The sequence below is a fragment of the Drosophila elegans genome, unplaced genomic scaffold, assembly GCF_018152505.1.
Source record: "Drosophila elegans isolate 14027-0461.03 unplaced genomic scaffold, ASM1815250v1 contig_814, whole genome shotgun sequence".
In the NCBI taxonomy this organism is placed as follows: domain Eukaryota; kingdom Metazoa; phylum Arthropoda; class Insecta; order Diptera; family Drosophilidae; genus Drosophila; species Drosophila elegans.
This window is the reverse complement of record NW_024546167.1, coordinates 16,133,906-16,154,498: the sequence shown is the minus strand read 5'-3', so window position 1 is coordinate 16,154,498 and position 20,593 is coordinate 16,133,906. Positions and strand designations below refer to the sequence as shown.

At 43.8% G+C, this 20,593-nt stretch overlaps 3 protein-coding genes across 22 annotated transcripts in view; 2 read left to right on the top strand and 1 right to left on the bottom strand.

The window, feature by feature from the left end:
• The first annotated feature begins 82 nt into the window (after positions 1-82).
• Positions 83-6,338, top strand: LOC108149339 (probable phosphorylase b kinase regulatory subunit beta). 4 transcript variants are annotated; one of them, XM_017276825.2, is made up of 12 exons: positions 83-193; positions 259-410; positions 611-963; positions 1,025-1,372; positions 1,431-1,979; positions 2,522-2,548; positions 2,963-2,977; positions 3,836-3,940; positions 4,000-4,572; positions 4,637-5,253; positions 5,310-5,582; positions 5,846-6,338. In XM_017276825.2, the coding sequence occupies exons 1-12, from the start codon at positions 174-176 to the stop codon at positions 6,135-6,137; spliced, it is 3,324 nt and encodes a 1,107-aa protein (XP_017132314.1). In that variant the 5' UTR covers positions 83-173; the 3' UTR covers positions 6,138-6,338. The 4 variants fall into 4 exon arrangements, with proteins under 4 accessions (XP_017132314.1, XP_017132316.1, XP_017132315.1 ...); XM_017276827.2 differs by lacking the exon at positions 2,522-2,548; XM_017276826.2 differs by lacking the exon at positions 2,963-2,977.
• Positions 6,339-6,442: 104 nt separating this feature from the next.
• Positions 6,443-6,996, top strand: LOC108149341. Its single transcript, XM_017276829.1, has one exon. It carries the CDS (start codon positions 6,560-6,562, stop codon positions 6,917-6,919), a length of 360 nt encoding a protein of 119 aa, XP_017132318.1. The 5' UTR covers positions 6,443-6,559; the 3' UTR covers positions 6,920-6,996.
• Positions 6,997-7,233: 237 nt separating this feature from the next.
• The window catches only part of LOC108149337 (piezo-type mechanosensitive ion channel component), a 32,082-nt gene continuing 18,722 nt past the window's right edge, over positions 7,234-20,593 (bottom strand). For 5 of the 17 annotated variants that reach the window (XM_017276806.2, XM_017276807.2, XM_017276808.2 and 2 more), the window contains 20 exons: positions 19,849-20,470; positions 19,290-19,782; positions 18,425-19,229; positions 18,207-18,364; positions 16,038-16,103; positions 15,629-15,774; positions 15,207-15,467; positions 14,562-14,936; positions 13,927-14,003; positions 13,228-13,497; positions 12,618-12,653; positions 12,188-12,340; positions 11,205-11,343; positions 10,786-11,147; positions 10,573-10,719; positions 10,364-10,508; positions 9,372-10,305; positions 8,776-9,298; positions 8,574-8,715; positions 7,234-8,514 (listed from right to left, as the gene is read on the bottom strand). In XM_017276806.2, coding sequence (XP_017132295.1) covers positions 8,305-8,514; positions 8,574-8,715; positions 8,776-9,298; positions 9,372-10,305; positions 10,364-10,508; positions 10,573-10,719; positions 10,786-11,147; positions 11,205-11,343; positions 12,188-12,340; positions 12,618-12,653; positions 13,228-13,497; positions 13,927-14,003; positions 14,562-14,936; positions 15,207-15,467; positions 15,629-15,774; positions 16,038-16,103; positions 18,207-18,364; positions 18,425-19,229; positions 19,290-19,782; positions 19,849-20,470 — 6,064 coding nt within the window. In that variant the 3' untranslated portion in view covers positions 7,234-8,304. Of the gene's footprint in view, positions 8,515-8,573; positions 8,716-8,775; positions 9,299-9,371; positions 10,306-10,363; positions 10,509-10,572; positions 10,720-10,785; positions 11,148-11,204; positions 11,344-12,187; positions 12,341-12,617; positions 12,654-13,227; positions 13,498-13,926; positions 14,004-14,561; positions 14,937-15,206; positions 15,468-15,628; positions 15,775-16,037; positions 16,104-16,558; positions 17,073-17,388; positions 18,036-18,206; positions 18,365-18,424; positions 19,230-19,289; positions 19,783-19,848; positions 20,471-20,593 lie in introns of those variants that run through there. The other 12 variants (XM_017276817.2, XM_017276821.2, XM_017276822.2 and 9 more) reach the window with 7 other exon arrangements.

Genomic DNA, 20,593 nt, shown 5'->3' with positions numbered 1-20,593 from the left:
TGAACTGCGATTTAAATTTTACCGCCTTAAACTTCCATCTCTAATTTAAACGCACAGCGTTGCCAGATGTTACCAAAAAGCTGCTCTTGTGGAAAACAGCTGTTAGAAGCATTTGACTTTTTTTTGACTTTGATACATTTTCTTGAGCGCAATTAAAGCGCAAGGACCAAACAATGCGTAATGTGCCGAAATCGTAAGTGCTAAAACATTGAAAATGTATCTTAGAAGTAAAGAAATATCTTAATCTTCATCCCCCAGCCTCGGTCTCTCGGTCACAACTCCAGGCGGCAGTTCGGGTGCTCCGGACAGCGGACGCCACAACAGCTTGGAGGACATCAATCTGGACCAGTTCCTGAAGACCTCCAACTACGAGGACACCGTGAAGCAGCTGGACATTTACTATGGCATCGGTGAGGATTTATATAACCTTGGAACAGTTGTCTGTGTGTGGGGCGGCCACCAATTGAGCACCAATTGAAGGCGTCTATTAATAATCATCGCGAAATGTCGACGCCCCAAGCTTGATTGTAAACAGAATCGTTTGTTTATTTGCACTGCCAATCAAGCGGCGATAATCGGTAGCAGCCTCTAACACTTTCTCTTCCCGCAGTTAAGCGCCAGTTGCTGCGCTACCAGAGCCCCATCACCGGGCTGTTTCCCGTGATGAGCACCGACCAGGTGGTGGGTTCCGTGCGGGACAGCGTCTACTGTGCCTCCGCCGTCTGGAGTTTGTACCAGGCCTACCGGCGCATCGACGATGACCGGGGCAAATCCTACGAGCTGGGCCAGAGCACGGTGAAGTGCATGCGCGGCATTCTGGAGTGCTGGGTGAAGCAGGCATCGCGGGTGGAGCTCTTCAAGCAGCGCCAGTCCAACCAGCATGCTCTGCACAGCAAGTTCCAGCTGCACACCGGCGAGAAGATCTATCCGGATGAGTTCTACAACCACCTGCAGATCGATTGCGTGAGTGCAGGCATATTGCTGATCAAAATATACCTAAAAACAAGCATTATCCCCCCCTTAGGTATCTCTCTATCTGCTGTTCCTCGTCCAAATGATAACCTCTGGCCTGCAGATCATCTACACCCACGACGAGGTGGCTTTTGTCCAGAATCTGGTGTACTATGTGGAGCGTGCGTACCGTACGCCCGACTTTGGCATGTGGGAGCGTGGCTCCAAGTATAACAATGGCACCCCCGAGATCCATGCCTCGTCCATTGGCATGGCCAAGTCCGCCTTGGAGGCCATCAATGGCTGCAACCTGTTCGGCGAGAAGGGAGCTTCGTGGAGCGTCGTCTATGTGGACATTGATGCGCACAACCGCAATCGCAGTATTTTCGAAACCATGCTGCCCAGGGAGTCCAGCTCTAAGGTTAGCTACTTTGTATTTTGTGATGTGTAAACTTTAAATTGGTTTCCTTCTTTTCCAGGGTGTGGATGCCTCACTACTGCTCACACTTTCCTTCCCAGCTTTTGCCTCGCATGAGGACCGCCTGGTGGAGCAGACCAAACAAAATGTTGTCAACCGTTTGCGCTGCAAAATGGGCTTCAAGCGCTTCACACGCGATGGATTTCTCAGCAAAAACGAGGACAAATCACGTCGCTATTATCACTCTGGCGAGTTGAAGGAATTCGAAGGCCTGGAATGCGAATGGCCGCTCTTTTTCATAGCCATGATCATCGATGGCGTGTTCAAGAACAACAATGAACAGATCGAAGAGTTCCAGAACGATCTGCGACGCTGTTTGCGCACCGATGTCAATGGCGATCCCGTGGTGACGATGTACTATGCCCCGGACGGAGATGGTTCCTACATGCGTGCCCCCTCGCAGTCGCTGTTCCTCTGGGGACAATCCTTCTTCATCATAGCCCAACTGCTGACCGCAGGACTACTGCACATCAACGAATTGGATCCAATTCGTCGCTATTTGCCAAGCTATAATCGCCCCAGAAGGGCGGGTCGGTATTCCGCCTTCCAGGTGAGTTGCAATCAGGGAATGTGTAGGGTGTTGAACGCTATGAAGTGATAACTGTAACTTTAATTCAAAGGCAGAGTTTTCCAATTTTAACTTCTTCATTATCTAAGTCAAGATAAACTAGCTCTTTACTATAAGAACATTTGGTTTTAAATACTTAGCCTATGCCTGTATACATGGTGATTGAAACACACATTTCATAGCGTGGGGTTTTGAAAGTAAAAAGGGTTTTGGACTTGCCCATTTTGGGTGCCTCCGCTTCTGCTGCCGCTGCCGCTGATGAGTTTTGTGTGTGTGCCGTGTGTGTCTGCGTTCGCTCCCAATTGGAAACTATTACACATAAGTTCTGTTCTGTTGCCTTAGTACTTTGTATGGGTTAAGTGAATAATTGGCTCTCGATATTTAATTCTATCTACATTCTGTTCATTCTCTACTACCAACCACTACCACATACTACTGCTACCACACAACTATGTATCCAAAATGAACAAAATCAAATCGTTCAAAAAACCCAAATTGTAAACTAATTGGTTTCGTAATAACAGGGCAAAGCTATTGACGAAAAACACAAAGTAAGTAGACGTCCTGCTATATCAACATGAATATTGCAAATCTAAATTCAAAATTATATAGAATTCGTATGTGTACAAACTAAATTATGCTTTTTAGACCACAGACACATCTGCACCAAAGATCACTAGTTACATTATTGTGGCTTTTTTATGTTCGGCAAGACACACGGATCGAAAAAATATAACAAAACGATCAAAACACACACCTACACTATAGAAATGATTATTTGCTTATTTTCAGTATGAATTATTATTTCTGTACTCCCGTTTTATTTGTATAATAGCGAACAAATTCTTTTTGGTATCTAAATCAAAAGTTTTCTCTTTACTCTTTTCGGTTTTCTTTCCTCTCTATATACCTATCAATATACTGCATATTTTGTTTAAAAATCAACATAAACACACGCTCTATAGGCTAAACCGGGCACTGTAAGTAATTTGTCACCAGACGATTGGGTTTATTTACGTAGTTTGCAGTTCCTAATTCATGTAATTAACCAAAAGCCATAGAACGATCAAGCTTGATTTGGCTTAATGTCTTGTTACCAAGGTGTTAACACTGGGAATTGGCTTTAAAACGTTCTACAACTTGATCACGCCCGCCAATGTGCAAAGCATTCTTAGTTGCAAATGTTATTTTTTTGGGACAGCGCTTGAAAATAAAATGCCAAAAGACAGCAGCTTTGCTTCAGCCCTTAGAAAATGTTTAATACTACTGTTTAACTGCTGTTTGCTAAATATCCATATGTTCCTCTACTAAAAATTCCATACTATGTATAAAGAAACCACGCATACCTATTATATTGGATGACAAAAAGGTAATTGGTGGTTGTACTATTGGGCCTGGGCTGGGTCTTCTAATTTTGTTAGGGCTTAAATTGGCAGAGATTATGTTAATTGGAATTTTCTATGAATAACCACCTAAAAATTGCACTTAATAACGTATTAAATATAAGGTTTTAGAAGGTTCTAAAATGTTTTCCAAATTCTTTTGTTTGGCTTTAATGCCATCTAATATATATGTTTGGCATGTTAAAATCCTTTAACTTTTATTTAAATCCCACTACATCCCACAATTTTACCCCTCTGCTAGTATTCCCCCAGATCCTCTTCCCACTTTATATTCCCCTTTGTGTGTTTTTGCATTTTGGCATTTGGCTAGTCGAAATTTTCTTGTCATGTGATTAAAACCAAGAATCTTGAATTGGCCCCTTGCATCCTAACATTTTTAATTTATAATCTGAGAAACTTGTATGCTTTGTAACAGTATTTTGGTAATCCTTACAGGGAACTGCCACTGATCTTGTGGTGCAGATTGTCCTGATTGCCGAGTCCATGCGACTGCAGGCCATGATGGCCACCTATGGCATCCAAACACAGACGCCCCATGAGGTAAGTCTTAATCAATTTTGAAGAATAAACAGCATTCTTAACCACTTTTCTTTGACCAGGTGGAACCTGTGCAAATCTGGAGTTCCACGGAGCTCATCAAAGTCTATCAACATTTGGGAGTCAACAACAAGGTTGGCTTGTCCGGTCGTCCATCGAGACCGGTGGGATCCCTGGGCACCAGCAAGGTGTATCGCATCTGCGGCATGACCGTTCTCTGCTATCCACTGATCTTCGAGGTCTCCGATTTCTATCTGTATCGGGACATGGCTCTGCTGATCGATGACATCAAGACGGAGCTGCAGTTCGTGGGCAAATATTGGCGCTTGTCGGGCAGACCCACGGTGTGCCTGCTCATCCGGGAGGAGCACATGCGGGATCCGCAGTTCAAGGAGATGCTCGACCTGCTGGCCATGCTCAAGAAGGGCTACTGTGACGGCATGAAAGTTCGCATCGGTCGCCTGCAGAACCTGATTAGCAGCTCTTGCATCGAGCATCTGGATTTCATGAATCAGAGCGATCTGACCGACAATGAGAATGCATTCTCGCAGATTAACCACGAGTACATTGGCTATCAATCCCTGACAGATGTTCCCAAAGCTTTGACTTACGTGGAGGAGAAGATTTCCGTTGCGGTAAGTAATTGAGTTCAACGATTGTTAGGTTTCCTGATTCCTTAATACTTTATCTTTATTCCAGCACTTTGATACCAAACCCACGCCGGATATTATAAATGCACTGCGAAACACCGATTCCATTTACTGCTTGTGCCAACTATGGGGTATTATTCTGAACCGCGAGGGTCCGCACTTTGAGGTGAATGGTCTGAATGTAAGCACGGCCTTGACGCAGCTCTACCATCGCGCTGGTTCCCTGCGCTACTGGCGTGCCGTACGCTACTGCTCCTCTCTGCTCCACCACATCGTGGACTCCATCAGTCCGTTTATTACCACTGTGCTGGTGAATGGCAAGGAACTCACCGTGGGCATCATTGGCCAGAAGGAGACGGTGTTCGACAAGCCGATGACGCCGGCGGAGATTCAGAATGTCATGTACACGAGTGTCCAGCCGTACGACGTCATCCAGGCGGTACTGCAGCAGGAAGTGGTGCTCTATTGTGGCCGCTTGATAGCCACCAATCCGTCCATGTTCCGTGGCATACTGAAAATTCGAATTGGCTGGGTGCTGGAGGCCATGCGAATCTATCTGAAAATCTCGGGTCAGCAGAGCATCGATGTGGACAATCTGTCGCCCTTCCAAGTCCGCATACTGCTTCAGAAAGTTCTAACCGTCAGCGAGTGGGCTGTGGAGGAAAAGTAAGTGGAAATATCAAGCTATTAAGATAAGTTATAAATTAATATCTCCTAAAAAGGCTAACTACCCTACAACGCCGTCAGCTGGAGGGCTGCTTGTGCCGTGTGCCCAAACATTTCTACAACAAAATCTGGGAGATCCTCCAGAGAACGCCTCAGGGTATTTTGACCCAGGGTCATCACCTGCCCGCCACTCCCACTCTGACCAACATGAGTCGCGGCGAGCTGACCTTCAATTTGCTGGTCGAAGAGACTCTGATTTGCATTGATCGACCGGAAAGGCGTCAAATAACCGTGGAACTGCTGTGCATTGTGGCCACTATTCTGAATCGGTAAGACCTAAAGAAAATATTAAAGATTAACTAAGATTTAAAAATGTTTAATTTAAAAATTTAGATTCTCTAAAAAAGAGATTTTTATAATCTTATAAAAGTTTTACTAAGCAAACATTTTAAAAAATTAACACTTTGTTTATATATAACGTCTATAAAATCTATTTAAAAGTCCAGTTTATAAGAATATTATTTTTTAAATTATTTACACAATTTAACTTGAATTGGAAAGCTAAAACATTACTTTTGCTTGTTGATTTTAGCAATCCTGAGCTGCACTTCAAACAAGCTCTTGATTTGGACGGCATCTTGGCGGAGGCGTTTGCCATGTACTGCAAGGACAACAACATACAGTTGCAGCCGGAGCCGCAGCCTCAGCAGACCAAGAAGGAGGATCTCAAGGCGTTCTACTCGCTGCCATATTCGGAGACCACGGGCTACTTGGCTCGTGCCGCCGTCAACAAGGTGTTGCAGGGCGGCATATTCTCCACCGCCGAGGAGGATGTTCAGCTCGATGGCGATCGCTTGCACGACGACAACTGCAAGGTGTCCTAGACGGAGGGACCCTCGACATTAGATTATGTATATAGCACAGTTTGGCATATCTTCGATGCACTGACCCACTGACCATTAGCTCGAATTTAGTGGTTTTTTTATTCTGTTATTCTTATTTAACTTGTCTCTCTCTGTGTCCCTTGCCGTTCTTCGTTTGCCTAGTTCTTAATTAAATGTTATGTATAGTTTTTGTTGCAATAATCGAAGGTGTTACATGGGCGAGTGTTTGATAAGTTAATAGGTCAATAGCACTGGGGGTGGAAACCCAAGCCGCTGGGCCCTAACTAACCTCGCTTAATGCAAGCCGTATTGATTTGCTGTGCCCCCTCACTTATGTCACCCTCACCACTTGGCTATAAAAGGTCTGCACCGATTCTCCACTCGGTTTACTTGACCACCAGTCGTCGTCGCACTTGACCATCATGCGCGCTCCCGAGTGGATGAGCACTGAGATGGCGCGCCTCACATCAAGGCTGGAACGCTACAAGCCCACGGGCAGTGGCTACAACCGCATCCAGTCGATTCGTCTGTCCAAGAGCGTCACCCAAATGCTGAACAATCCGATGCCTCCGGCGCCAGCCGCTGCCACCGCCAGAATACAGCAGGAGAGCTCCTTCACAACGCCGCGACGACGAGGTGTCCTCAGTCGCAGCGAATCGGAATGGGAGGAGGTCTATCCGGCCGTCAAGTTTGTGCGTCAGGAGAGCAGCGAAAGTGCCACGAGTGAGGACAGTGAGCTGCGGTTCACCCACTACAGAAATTGTGCCACGCGAATTCCCTGAATTGTTCAATCTACTTTGCAATATTTGTAAATTTTTATCTGTCTTAAGTGAAAAATAAAACAACATAGAACCTCTAAGCTAAAGTTTTTTTTTTTATGTTGGTCATTGAAGGGCGTCTTGTTTGGATGCACTGCTTAATTTGATTTAAGGGGCTACACTTACTTGCAAATGTATCCTTGAAAACTGATGAACTACGTAAAAAATTAAATTTGGCAGGCTTTGTTAACACCCACATTTCTAGTCCTTAACGCTTCGTTTATTAATCGCTTTTACAGTTTAGCTTCATAAAAATATTTATTAAAAAGATGCAGTAATTTATGTATGACAATCAATTTTGATGCTTTATTTTAGTTCGTAAGTATTCCACGTAGTTATTAAGCTTATTTTGGAAATTAAACGCTAAAAAATAGGTACATATTATATCTACGTTTTAAGTTGTTCGTTTCTTTGTATAAAAATTCATTCGTTGCTACGTTTATTAATTTAATTTTGTTTCGATCCATATAAAATATAACATATAGATTTTTGTTGGCGCTTACTAATTTAAAGAGATTGCATATGGGAGATATTTGTGAACTTGATCGATTTACGTTCGAAGCCAACGCACTTTAGCATTATACAAAAGGAAATATTGATATGAACTTGCCTAGAAAAAAGTTGCTTAAGCAAATGATGTTTGCATTCGATACAAAAATATGTCACATGATATGCCTATAACTAAAGTCAACGCTCTATATATATGCAACATATCGATTTAGTTTTATAACAAACAGTATAACATATACCTAATATCGTTAATCAGTTTTGTAAAGGGCACACACAGGCAAATAGCATAGAAATGTATGCGATTCGAAGCAATTTGGTTAATAATACATGATATTTTTGTTTCGTATAAATATAAAACATTATTATTACCTATTAACTCGGATGCTTTAGGTTAGTTGTTATATTAACGGTTTCTGTAAAATGCTAAATTCCCTGAATATGAGTTCTCATCATTATTATTAGTATTTTCGTACTTAATCTTCAATTTTTACACATATCTAAAAGTAACTTAATTCAATAATTTGCTTGCTTAGGCAATTACAATTCACTAGTATTTTCATGTGATTAAACTAACAAACAGCAACACTTTTCGCTTACTTAGGACTAAATACACGGTTTCACACAAGGGCAGTACTTTTGACAAAAAATCGAACGAACTGTAGACTGTATAAATGGGTGATGTGTACTTGTTTGTGTTTCTGATTTGTGTTTTTTTTTCTTTTGTTTTCTTTCCTTCATATAAAAATGTTTAAAAAAGACTATGAAACCTACGATAACGCAATACGTACTAGATACGTAAACAAACTCTAAATTACAAAAGCGTTCAAGTTAGGCCTATGTTATTGTAGTTGCTGCTGCTGCTGCTGCTGCTGCAGCTGCTCTGGCCGACGCACACTCATTCGGCTGGGAATGGAGTCGGTGTCGCCGTCATCGTCCACGTACTCCTCCTTGGGACGGGTCCACTTGATTAGCGTCTCGGGCGATCGGTACAGGAAGAGCAATTTGGCAAACAGATCTTCCTCCAGGGCGAATTCCAAAGCCTCTCGTACCTGCAAATTGGTGTAGTATATGAGTAAACTTCATCCATATACATAGCTATTTAAATTACCAGATAAATATCCAGACAGAGTTGCAGTACCCTATCAACGTAAGGCAGATCCTCAAACATGATCTTTCGGTTCTGCCCACCAATGAAGGACTTCATGAAGCGCGAGGCCAATAACACAAAGGTGGTGTACAAACCAATGATGCTGTAAGGATAAATATTATAATTGGAGTTTTAATTCCTGGTAAATCTTCGGCAGACTCACCCTCCGGCTGTGAGGAAACTGAATGTCGATGGGAACTTCTTGTCGTTGAATGTGTACATCACTATGCCCGATGTGCAGTTGCTGTAGGCAAACTTGGACAGCGTTTCGTTGTAGAAGGTATCGTTGCAAAAGTCCCGGATCTCCCACCACAAGCCGTTGGTCTCGTTGTCCCGATGCATTTTGATGACCAGCGGTCGGTATTCGTGGTGTTTCTCACTCAGCACACTAACCACAGCGGCATCGCCCGAATTGAGCACCTTGATAAACTTTGGTATCACGCCGGGTATCACAACAACTTCTTCGACTTTGGGAGTGGAAGCGGTAATGGTTTCATTGGTGGTGGTGGTATTGCTTTGAACCGGCTCCACATCATGAGTCTCGCTAAGCATATGGATAAGAGCGGCGCGCCCCTCGAAGGATTCGTCCAGCGAAATGGCATGCTCGTCGCCAACAGTCTCCTTTAATCCCTTGGCGGGAGCTTTTCGCGTAAGGGAATAGGAAAAGCGTGCCTTCAGTGTGTGGTCTAAAATAGTTTAAAAAAATATATATATATTATATATTTAAAATTAATAAATTAGTTAGTTGATTGAACTCACTGTTTCTCAAATCATTTAGCAACCGCTGCCTATCCGGTGGAGCTATGTTCCAAAGGGATGGCGAGTTCCCAGCCAGTCGCACAGCGGCCACATCCGTTGCATCATAGCCAGCTATAAACGTAAGAGCCTGTTTCTCCTTAATATACGCATTAGTCATCTGAGAGTACATCTCGGGATTGATCTCGTAGATGCTGTCGTAGTTATTCGTAGTGTAGATGGGATCATAGGGTCCGATTCGTATCGACAGAGACACCTGATAGGGCACATTCGAGGTGCCGACGGCATTGCCCAGGGCAAACAGACACAGTGGTCCCCAGATGCAAATCACAATCAGCAGGACAACGGTGCCGCCCATGATAAGCTTGGAAAGTGAGGCCTTCTTCTGGGCCCGCATGGCCGGAAAATCGGTCTCCGACTGCCGGGTGCAGCGAATCAGATAGATGTTCGAGAAAATGTCCTCCATCTTCAGCCAGTCGAAGATGGTCATTGTGCTGTCGATGCACACCCAATCCAAGATCGTTCGCAGCTCGTACAGGAATGGGATCTGCATGTACACCTTGAAGGCGATCATGTTGACCATCGAGAAGCCCTTGGTGAAGAAGTTGCCCAGAATGCGCTTGGGGTAGCCGGATTTGATTTGATACGAGCTTAGCAGCATGTAGAAGCACTTGATCACGTAGAATATAATGGGCGGTGCCAGGGAGTTGAAGGTGCGCTCCGTAACAGCCGGCACCACGAAGAACATCCAGATGTGTATGCCAATCACCGAGAAGAAGTGGAAGATGATCTTGTTGACCAGGGCTTTGCGCAGGTACAAGGCTCGATCTATAACGATGAGCAGGAACTGAACCAGTAGCATGATCAGGAATGGTATGGGCACTTTGTTCTCCGCCAGATAAGTCTGCACACCCTCGTCGCTTTCGGTTTGTTGGGTCTAAAAGCAGGGAATAAGATGAACTAGGTTTCTAAAATATATATTTTGTTTTACTCACTCCAAATGCAGTGAAGCCAAAGAGCAGCACAAAGAAGTTCACAAAGTCGCAGAGGAACATCAGGGCATAGACATCAGTGGCTAAACGGGATTTGTGAACCAGACTAAAGAAGAACTTGTACAGCGAAGAGGTGTACTTGGTGCGTCTGCAAAGCCAATTATTAATTGATTACTATTGATAATTCCTTCAAAGTCTAGTTAGACACTTACTCTAACTGGTTGATGCCACTCTTGCTGAACTCTGGCGATCCGGGCAAAGAAGCCTGACTCACTTGCAGACTCATCTTCTGGGCAGCATCTTCGTTCAGCTGGCGGGAGTCGGGTTGCGATAGATTGTCGCTATCATCGCGATCATCACTTTATAAGGAAAACAATAGAATAAAACATTAAACTTAATTAACTTAAGAACCTCTGGTAACCTACATGCTAGCGGTGGGTTTAGTGAACTGATTATCCGTATCCTTGTAGCCCGATTTCCAAAGGCCCTGCGACTTAAGCAGATATCGATGCAGGAACAGTACCAGCAAAAGGATCAGATCATAAATGGCATAGTGTGCCTTATTCTCCACGCCAAAGATTTTGGCTGGTGCCAGCGGCTGGTTGGGTAGCTGGTGGTAGTTGGACCAGATCAGTTTGAACTGGAAGATGCACTTGATCAGCACAATGGCCTGGGTGTAGGCAATCAGGGTGACCCAGAACGTTTTTGTGGGGCGTGGCAGCGACAAGGTGCCCCACAAAAACACCATAATGGGCAGCGGCAGCGAAATAAGACTGGCATTGACCACCTGCAAAACGAAAAATAAATTTAAATAGGGTTTTGGAGGGAAGTAAAAACCTCTTACCTGATTGATGAACACCACAATATAGCAGATGAGATCCGTGTTGGCCAACAAGGCGTACCACGAAGAGATCAGCAACTCCACAATGATATGATGATCTCGCATGGCAAAGTTCTCCTCCTCCAGGTTGAATTCACCCGCGCTGGAAGATCATACGAAACGAATATTAGACTATAGATACAGATTCCCATACAGATTGGTGGAATCTATCAACTTGACATGCCGGGTGCTGTTCTTTTTGGGAATGTGTGCGCTGCATGCTCCACAGTCTACATGCGAGTGCATCGTGTGGAGTTCGGTGGAACACAAAACTAGTTAATAACTTGGGTTAATCGAAGCCAGACAACAACGGTACATACTAGCAAAGAACGCATAGAGATAGGTTTAAATCATAGCAGCGAACACAACTTAGTGGAGAGGCAGAGATACGGACACAAATACAGAAACAGAAACAGATGCAGTTACAGTATTACCAAAAGATACAGAGGGAGAGACAAAGAGTCGTGATAGATGTTTTTAGTAGAGTCATGAGGCTGGACCATGATCATGAGAATGGATGGGCATGAGCTTGAAAGATACATATAGATATTGAGCAGGGTGGATCGATTTAAATTTTAAAATTGATTTGAATGAATTTATACAATACTCATTATGATTTTAAATTTAAGTCTTCTTGAATTTATTTTAAAAGTTTTACAATTAAACTTCAAATTATATTAAAGTTTTTTTAGTAGTAGAGAAATTGAGTGTAGGAATATTTTAGAAGGAACTTAATATATTGTAAAACTTTATGCCAAAAGAAGATGGCCATTAGATATTGTTCTCAAAATTATTCTTTATTTAATTTAAATCGACCCATCTGTTTACAGAGAGTTAGTATAGAGCGTTACGAACACAAACCGAAAGACACCAACACATTAATAGGCACATCAATTGGCTAAGGGATAGAGTGGGCAATACGCATAGTTAGTGGGCGGGACCAGTACCTGTCCACCTGCTCGTAGGACCAGTGCTTGCTCAAGGATCCTGAGCCACCGCCGCTGTGGTGATTATGGTAATAATGTGCACCGCGCTCGAGAGATGGAGCTTTAATGCGGATCTCGGGCAGGCCACAGTCCGATTTTCGACTGAGCATCGTGCTATATATATACGATTTATATACGACACATCGCAGGGATGGTGGGGTGGCGACAGGAATGGAATGGAGTTTGAAATGGAAAATTGGTGTAACAATGCAGTTTAGATGGGGTTTACACATATATGTAGTATATATATAGAGAAAATTGCTGAAGTATTAGATCTTAGTCGAGAGTCGTAAAGAGCAGACACATGGATATACATATGTCTTGTGTTGTTAGTCGATTTTTACTGATCTCGTTTTAGTCTTAGGTTTGTAGTATGCTTCGATTTACTTACCCCTTGGCTGGCGGCGATGAATTGATTGATTGTTTTCTAACAAAACAAAAATTTATTCAGATGATCGAGAAATGCGCACAGAAAAATGTAAAATGTAAGAAAAAGAAATTAGTAAGGATCTGTTTTTTGTTCATTGTGGATTTTTTTGGTTTTTTGACATACACATAAACACATCGAATTATTTTAGCTCTATTTAAGCCAAATGGAATGTGGGAAATTTTATTATTTTTAAAATAATATATGAAAGTAAGAAATGTAAAATAAAATTTGAGCAGAATTGTGCAGATAAAAGAATGTAGATACGATTCAAAATAATTTAAATGTTATACTGTGCAGTTTAAATTAGCTCTAGATAGTAAGGAACTATTTGTTTTTAATGACTAACATATTTTAATTTTTAATGAAATTAATTTGGTAAATAAGTTGAACAAAATGTTTGTTTTTAAAAAATATTTTTTCTGAAAAAATTAACTGGCAGCCAATAAAAAACTATGTATTTTCTTTTGATATTCTTAAAATGAAAGCAGGAATTCCTATAAAATATGTAGACAACAGGATTCTTTGGAATCCCTGCATTAAAAACAAAATAATTTCGGGTGGTTTTGGTTACCTAGAGGTGACTGCATCGACGGTATCTACAGGCAGTTCGATGATTTCGTCGACAGCGCGAATGTGCTGATGCTGTTGCTGTGGTGTACTGGTTGTAGTTGGTGGTTGCAGTGGTTGCAGTGGTTGCAGTGGTTCGGGTGGTGATAGCGGTGTGGTTGTCGTGTCTGTGTTCTGTGTGGTGCTGGTGGGATCTGTGTGCTCGGTGGCATTCGGTGGTGCGATGACCACCCGCCGCGGAGTGGATGTGGAGGCGGGCGGGCCGCTTTCATCGCTTCAACAGCAGCATCAGCAGCAGCAACAACAATATCGATCGAGTTCGAGTTCAACAACAACAATATGGTGGCACAAATGATGAAGGTGAGGTGGTGAGACATTGTTGCAGGTGTGTTGTTCGATTCGAGAATAGTAAATAGTATGTTGTGGAAGCAGGTACAGAGTATCAAACACACGGAACACAAAAGTAAAACGGATATGCAAATAAAAAGAAGAAAAATAATACGAAATAAATATTAAATCAAAACCGAACACAACTCTTAATGAAAATTAAGGTATACAAATAAAATCAACGTTTCGTAACGCGACCAGAACACGCTACTCTAGGGACGCTTGGGGTTTCCAGTTTCCAAAAATCAAAACTTAATACAAATTCAACGCAAGCGGCGCACACTGGACCTGGACTCCAGAATAGCTTTCTAAATACCTCTCGAGATTGGACTTGAGGAAGTGGAACATGGCGGCGGCACTGGACAGTCCCAGGCGATTCAACGAGCTGGATTCCTGCAAAAGAAAGTAATCAAAATTGGAATGTAAGTTCAACATGAAGGAACGATATAGTCGTGTGGCCGACTATTGGGTATCCGTTTCTTAGGTAATCAAATTCAAAATAAATATGCTCCCAGAAAATATTCGGGTTTTCGGTGGCGCCATCTACCGAACGGTAGGGTTACTACTACAGGCTAAGAGCGAGCAAAAATAAGAAGAGCGAAATCTTAGATTTATGGTAATAACTTCTAAAATAATGGTTCAATTTGGAAACTTTTTGTGGGAGTCAACAGATATTGACCGAATATATATATATAGCTTATTAACTGGCCTTTACCATGCCTCAGAATGACATAACAGATTTGAAATATACCTTCTGCGTAGGCATAACTAAAATCTGCATGTTGAATTCCAAATATCTTTTGAGATTGATAGAGATTTTCATTCGGACAGACAGACGAACGATGGACTAGGCTATTGATCCTGGCCAAGAATATTTATGCTACTTTATGCTATTTAGGTTACTCTACGATTAACGGGTATAACTATTTTAGATTGAATTTCCCAACCCACCTTAAGGGTCTTCTTCTCGCCAGCCAAAATGCGATTGACAAAACGATAGTTGCGCGAGAAGCGGTTCAGTCTTATGGTCAGCGTGACCAAGAAGCCCTCGAGCAGTCTGATAATGGGATTGGTGTCGAAGTCCTCATCGGAATCCTTGGCCGTCACCTCGCCGCTATCGACTTCCATTTTGGACTTGCTATCCGAGGTTTCCTTGGAGGTGGCCTCGCGTCCCAGGCCAGTAGAAGGTGGTGGTATCACGGGCAGATCAGCCACATCCCTGGTGGGCGCTGGACTGGCCGAACTGGAAGCTGTGGCCGCATCGCGTTCCTTGGAGATGCCCTTGCTGGTGGACGGAAAGTCTCCAGTGGGTGCATCCTTTGACTTCTGTGGGGTCAGAAAAACACAAGGAGTTAGACTATATCTGACTTTTTTTCAACTAGAAATAAACATTGACACGATTTAACGAAAATTCAAGCTTATACATAATGCAGATACAAGAAATCGTTTGTTGTTTGTACAGTATTTTGAGGTGAGTGCGCCCAACTGCTGGTCGGCAGGCAGATATTGCGGGCGCAGCAAAATAAGTGAAATCAACGGGAGGTGCGCCAATTAAAGACATGATATGTAGTAGAAAGCTCTGCACTTCGGACTCACAACCTCGAGCAGCGACTGGCTGCGACGCCCAAAGTCAAGTGGCTCGGACAGCGTCGAGGTGCGCATGCCCAGATCGCACTCAATGGTATCGTCGTCATCCTCGTCTACGTCGCTGGTGGTGGCCAGGCCCAGGTCATGGCCCACCTTCTCCTTCTCGTCGTCCAACTTCAGGGCTATGCGAGAACCCGGCTCTGAGGCATACGAACGCTCACGCATATAGAAGTGGCGACGGTACTCGGCATCATTGAGATCCTTCCACACCTTCGATCGGGGCAATTTTGGATTTGTTTTTGGTTTTTTTTTTTTTTTTTTTTGGGAATTTACAAGAATTTAAATACAGTTCAAAAGTCATGCGAAGGGGAATGACATGCAGCATGGCCTAATCTCAAAGAACTCCCAATATAATTGTTCTATAAACTCACATCGTAGAGTGTCTTGCGGCGCTGCATCTTCATCTCACTTTCGGTGATGTTCTCCTCCTCCAAGAAGTCAATCTCATCGTGTATCAAGTCGAGTTCGAACTTATCATCCATCTCCTCAAACATGTAGTAATCACCAGCTCGAGTAGCTGTTGGTGAACATCAAAAATAGCATTAGCACACACACTTCTCTTCCCAAAAATATATAGCAATTATAGTGTTTAAACAACATTCAGATGGTTATTAGTAAATATTTGCTAGAGGTAGGCTTTTCTTGTTGCATTCAATTTACAGAGCAGCACACAGAACTTCATGCAGTTAATCGGGTACAATTTATATACATGGCATGGGGGCAGCTTATATAGCAGGAGTTAATATCGAACAAATAAGGCACAACAAACAAAAACTTTACCATGTGGATGTAATTTAATTTCCTTCCTTCTGCGTACTGTTGGTGCAGGAAGTGGATAACCATGTTCTAAAAAATAATCAAATATAAATATATAAAACAAAAATCAAGAAATAATATTAAAAAAAAAAACGAATAGAATTTAGAAGTTTTGTTTTAAGTGAAATTAAGATATAAATAACTCTAACAACGGCTGGCCGAAGTTTGAAATGTTGTAAATTGTATATTTCTGAACCGATCCCAAGGCATTCAATATGCTTATAAGCTTGGTAAATCAAATGAAATATTATAAAACTAGATTCCATATCATGTTAAAGAAATAAATTAGATATTTTTAAAAAGTATTAGAAGAAGCGTTAGGGAAAATTTAGAAAAGTTTTAGAGATTCTTCATGCAGGTCAAAAATCTTGATTTACAACATATGTAAGTAACCCCCAGAAGCGTTAAGAAATTGATTCTAGAAATCACATCAAGATCGATGAAGAGATTTTGCTATAATACACTTGTAGAAGCGCTCAGGCACTCTGATCGCGCCTTCATTCACCCATAAAGAAGTAAATCGGGAGTAAAGTAGATCTAAATTGGTGTTATTTACAGGTCAGACTCGGAGAGGCAGTTGCTTGGGGTCTGCTACACACGACCCCAATCGTTTTTATTTTCATTAGCTTGGAAAACACGCACATTGAACAGTTTGTTTTTTGTACAGAGTTTCGTTGAACATTAGCAAAATTATTATTATTATTTGAGAGTAAAGATTCATCCAATACATGGTCCATGCAGCAGTGCGGGCTCGTAGAAGGCGCACATCAGCGACTCCATATAGGAGGCCGTACCCACGGGTCCCCAGCTATGTGGTCTTTGGGCGGACCTCAAGAAGATCTCGTCTTTGGTTCCGGATAAATTGCTCGACAGTCGCTTGCGCTGCGATTGCGACTGTGAGCCCTCATCCAGCGAGTAGCTAGCATTTCCCATGCTCTGGTGACGGCGGTGCAGTGACTTGTGGCGCATGGTCACCACCTCCTCCTCCTTATCCGCCGACTGTTTTGGGTGTGGGAGAAATAAATGATCGGGCAGGAAGGTTTTCTTCAGGGATGCAAGCCGAATTTAAGTCTTTTAAACTTTACAAATAATAGTAAATCAACAAAATAAGAAAAAAATAACACAGGTAAGAAAAATGTAAATCACTGAATTTTATATTCGATTACAAAATTTAGCTTTTAATAGCCAGATTTTTATGTTTACTATATTTGTTTAAATTATAAATTACAAAATAAATAAGCTTCCCTTTAAAACCACCTAAATAAATATTTTGACATAATTTTAAGGCCTTGCATCCCTGATTTTCCCACTTTACCATTTGCTTTTTCATGGGTGATCGTTTGATGGACACGGTTTCGTTCCAGGAAACAGCAGCATTGGTCGACGACTGACGGCGATGTTTACGGCGAAGATTCGGTGTCAGATTGGAGGACAGCAGGGAACTGGAGGCCATGGCTGTTGCATAGGCAGCCAAAGGAGGCGCCAGACTTTGCATGCCCACCGAAGCACTAAGCTCAGAGGGAGCTAGTCCCAGGGAGATCCTCTTTGGTTCCAAAAATCCTTCGGTGAGAAGAGTGGACAAGGCATCCGTACTTGGCGTGGTGGGCTTTGAAGAATCCAGGCTTTTAAATGCACACTCCTTTCCCTGGAAATCTTTATGTGGAGCCACCGTTGTTTCCTCCTCACTGACCGACTGCACATCCTCAAAGTCCGCCATCTCCTCACAAGGCATCACATTGATCTCCGGTTCGATGATCACTGCCGCATCGGCACTGTCCACGCTCTCCACACTGCTGCCACTGCTGGAGAGGATCGAGGCCCTCGCCGGCGATGAAGTGGCCGAGCTGCAGGAGCTGCGCTCATCGGGAGTCAGGTATCCAGATCCCTGGCAGGAGGTGAAGCTGCTGTTGTGGGCCAGAGGTGCCACCTCGGACATGGCCTGCTCCGTGGGCGTGCGTTGCCCTTCAGGAATGCCAAGGATTAATGTATGGCACACACGCGACAATTTCCAACGATCAAAATACAAAATGGAAAATGGCAAAAAAAAAAACGCGACGCGAAATACGATGGCCGACAAAAAAAAAGACAGAAAGGAGGGGAGAATACCCCCAAGGAGTTTGAAGGATAACTTACCATCAAAGTGGGTCTGTTTGTCCAGGGGACGAAGCATCTTCTGCTGCGTGGCTCGGATGCGCTCCATCTTCCGCTTGATCTTGTGCAGCACCTGCTTTTCATGGTCGTGGCGGTGGGCAATCTGCTTATGTCGCAAGCTCTCAATAATGTCAGCTCCTCTGTAATAAAAAGTGTTCCAATCAGTTAAAAAATTAGACATATAGTCTTTAAAAACCCACCTTGAGGCCAGGATATTATTTGCCTTGGTGTCCGTGATGATGTGACAGAAGTAGTGAGATTTAAAGATGCGCAGCTGGAAGATGATGAAGGCAAAGCAGATGGTGTCCCACAGCAGGACCACCTGATGGGTGATCTTGGGGCACTCGCCGGGCAAAACTACCAAAACAGTGTCCTCGGGCAGCATCACCTGCTCCTTGGGCGCATTACTCGTGCAGGTGATGCCCAGCATGTGCACCAGCCAGCAGCAATCGGTGGTCAGCTGTGTCATAAACAGACAGCCGGCCATCTGGAAGGTCGTCTTGATCAGTATATTCGTCACATTGAAGGCCAGCAGCCACTTCCAGCGACAGATGATGGTGTGGATGGGGCGCAAATAGAAGTCAGAGCCCTGCCACAGGAATATGAAAGCCCCGATCAGATAGCCCAGGGCCAGCAAATCAGCAATGTTGGTGCCGGCCAGGAAAACCACCGCCAGGGTGAACCAGTAGAAGCCGCACAGCACTCCGTTCTTCAGGATGTCCGAGTAGTTACGTATGTACGAGCAGAAATCGTGGGTGGGATTGTCGAAGGGTACGCGACCCAGTTGAGCGATATCCGCGATCACACTGCGGTTGCTGCCACCAGGATAGTCATCGTTGCTGGCATAGCGCTGCTCGATGCAGAAGATGCTCTTCTGGCGATTCAGGATGACAAGCACAATGAAGTCGAAGATCAGCTTGGGCACGTGGTTGAAGTGCAGGGCTCCCGGCAGCATTGTCCAGCGTTGGATGCCCTCGCCAAAGGTGCCCTCATCCCAGGGATAAACTGAAATACATACTCCAATATTATAATATTTTACCTAAAGCTAAGCCAAGTAAATCTTACCCAGACATGAGCTCGGCGGCAGACCAACCAAAACTATATACTGTGTCAGTATGGAGATGGCAAAGAAGGCCTGGAAAACGCCCCATATTTTGGCACACTGTGATCTCCTGAGGAGCAGCAGCACCACCAGCCACAGAGCATAGACCACGGCCACAATGTCCTGGCGGTATGTGATGGTGGACACCAGGGCGATCAGCGATATCTCAATGCCAAATTTGTAGAAGCCAAAGTTTAGGAGATACTTCACCAATCCCACCAGATCCTTTTCAGCATCAGCTCGAATAATGTTGGGAAACAGCAGCTTGGTGGGTGGAGCATTCAAGGCTCCAATCTTCACGCGCATTTGCAGCTGACGCAGAGTGATCACTGCATGCAAGGTCACAATTACCATGTAGATGATGTAGGTGCGCAGCAGACTCATCAGTCCACCCGTCACCTTGTCGGCCTTGGTGAGGCCTATCCACTCGGCATTGTTGGCTGTCTGGTTGTCCGACTGAGAAATACAATTAAGAATCAAGTTAACACATCAACAATACCTTTTAAATAAGCAGCTACTTACACAAACCACATTATACTGTGAGTGGCTGAGGTAGCCGATCTGATAGATCATCTTGGACAGCACTATGATCGTGACAATGAACGAGATGAGGCGGCTGATCACCACCTGGACAGCCTTGCGCGAGGTGGCGCCCAGCACACAGAAGCCCACGAAGACAATGTGCAGGACGCAAACTTCGCTGACACTACAGACAAAGGCTGCAATATAGACAGCCTTCATGATGTGCAGCTCCAGGAAGCGCCAGAAGACGTCCTTGAAGTTCTTGAAGATGTACTCCGACTTGTTCTTGATCTTGCGGAACGAAATGCGCACCAAATCCCGCACAGATGTCTCGAAATCGGTGGTGGCTCCGGGAGCAGCCTCCGCCGAAGGACCCTGCGATCGACGCAGTGAACCGGCGCTACCACGACGCTTGGATGGCGCCGGTTCCAGGGCAGTTGTCTCCGTGGGTTTCTGTTGTGCCGAGCCGCCAGCCGCCGCTGGCTGTTGCTGCAGTGAGGCAATGAAGCGTTTGTGGAAGTAGTGCACTTGGATCACGGTCAGAATCACAATTATCGTGGGCGAGACCAAGTGGAGGAACAAATCCTTGGTCTGATAGCGCTTAAGGCCAATGTCGTTTTGCCTGAGAATCAAAAAACATTATTAAGATTTGTGTTCTATAAAAGATTTCGTTTTGTTAAACAAATAAAATAAAATAAAATCTATTATTAGATGGAAAGTCTATCAAATTGGTAATCAATTCAAG

Bases quoted from the DNA above. Each gene is read 5' to 3' on its own strand.
- LOC108149339 (XM_017276825.2), top strand. From the start codon at position 174: ATGCGTAATGTGCCGAAATC. The intron at 194-258 runs GTAAGTGCTAAA...TTCATCCCCCAG, and splicing joins ATGCGTAATGTGCCGAAATC to CCTCGGTCTCTCGGTCACAA. The intron at 3,941-3,999 runs GTAAGTCTTAAT...TTCTTTGACCAG, and splicing joins AAACACAGACGCCCCATGAG to GTGGAACCTGTGCAAATCTG.
- LOC108149341 (XM_017276829.1), top strand. From the start codon at position 6,560: ATGCGCGCTCCCGAGTGGATGAGCACTGAGATGGCGCGCCTCACATCA.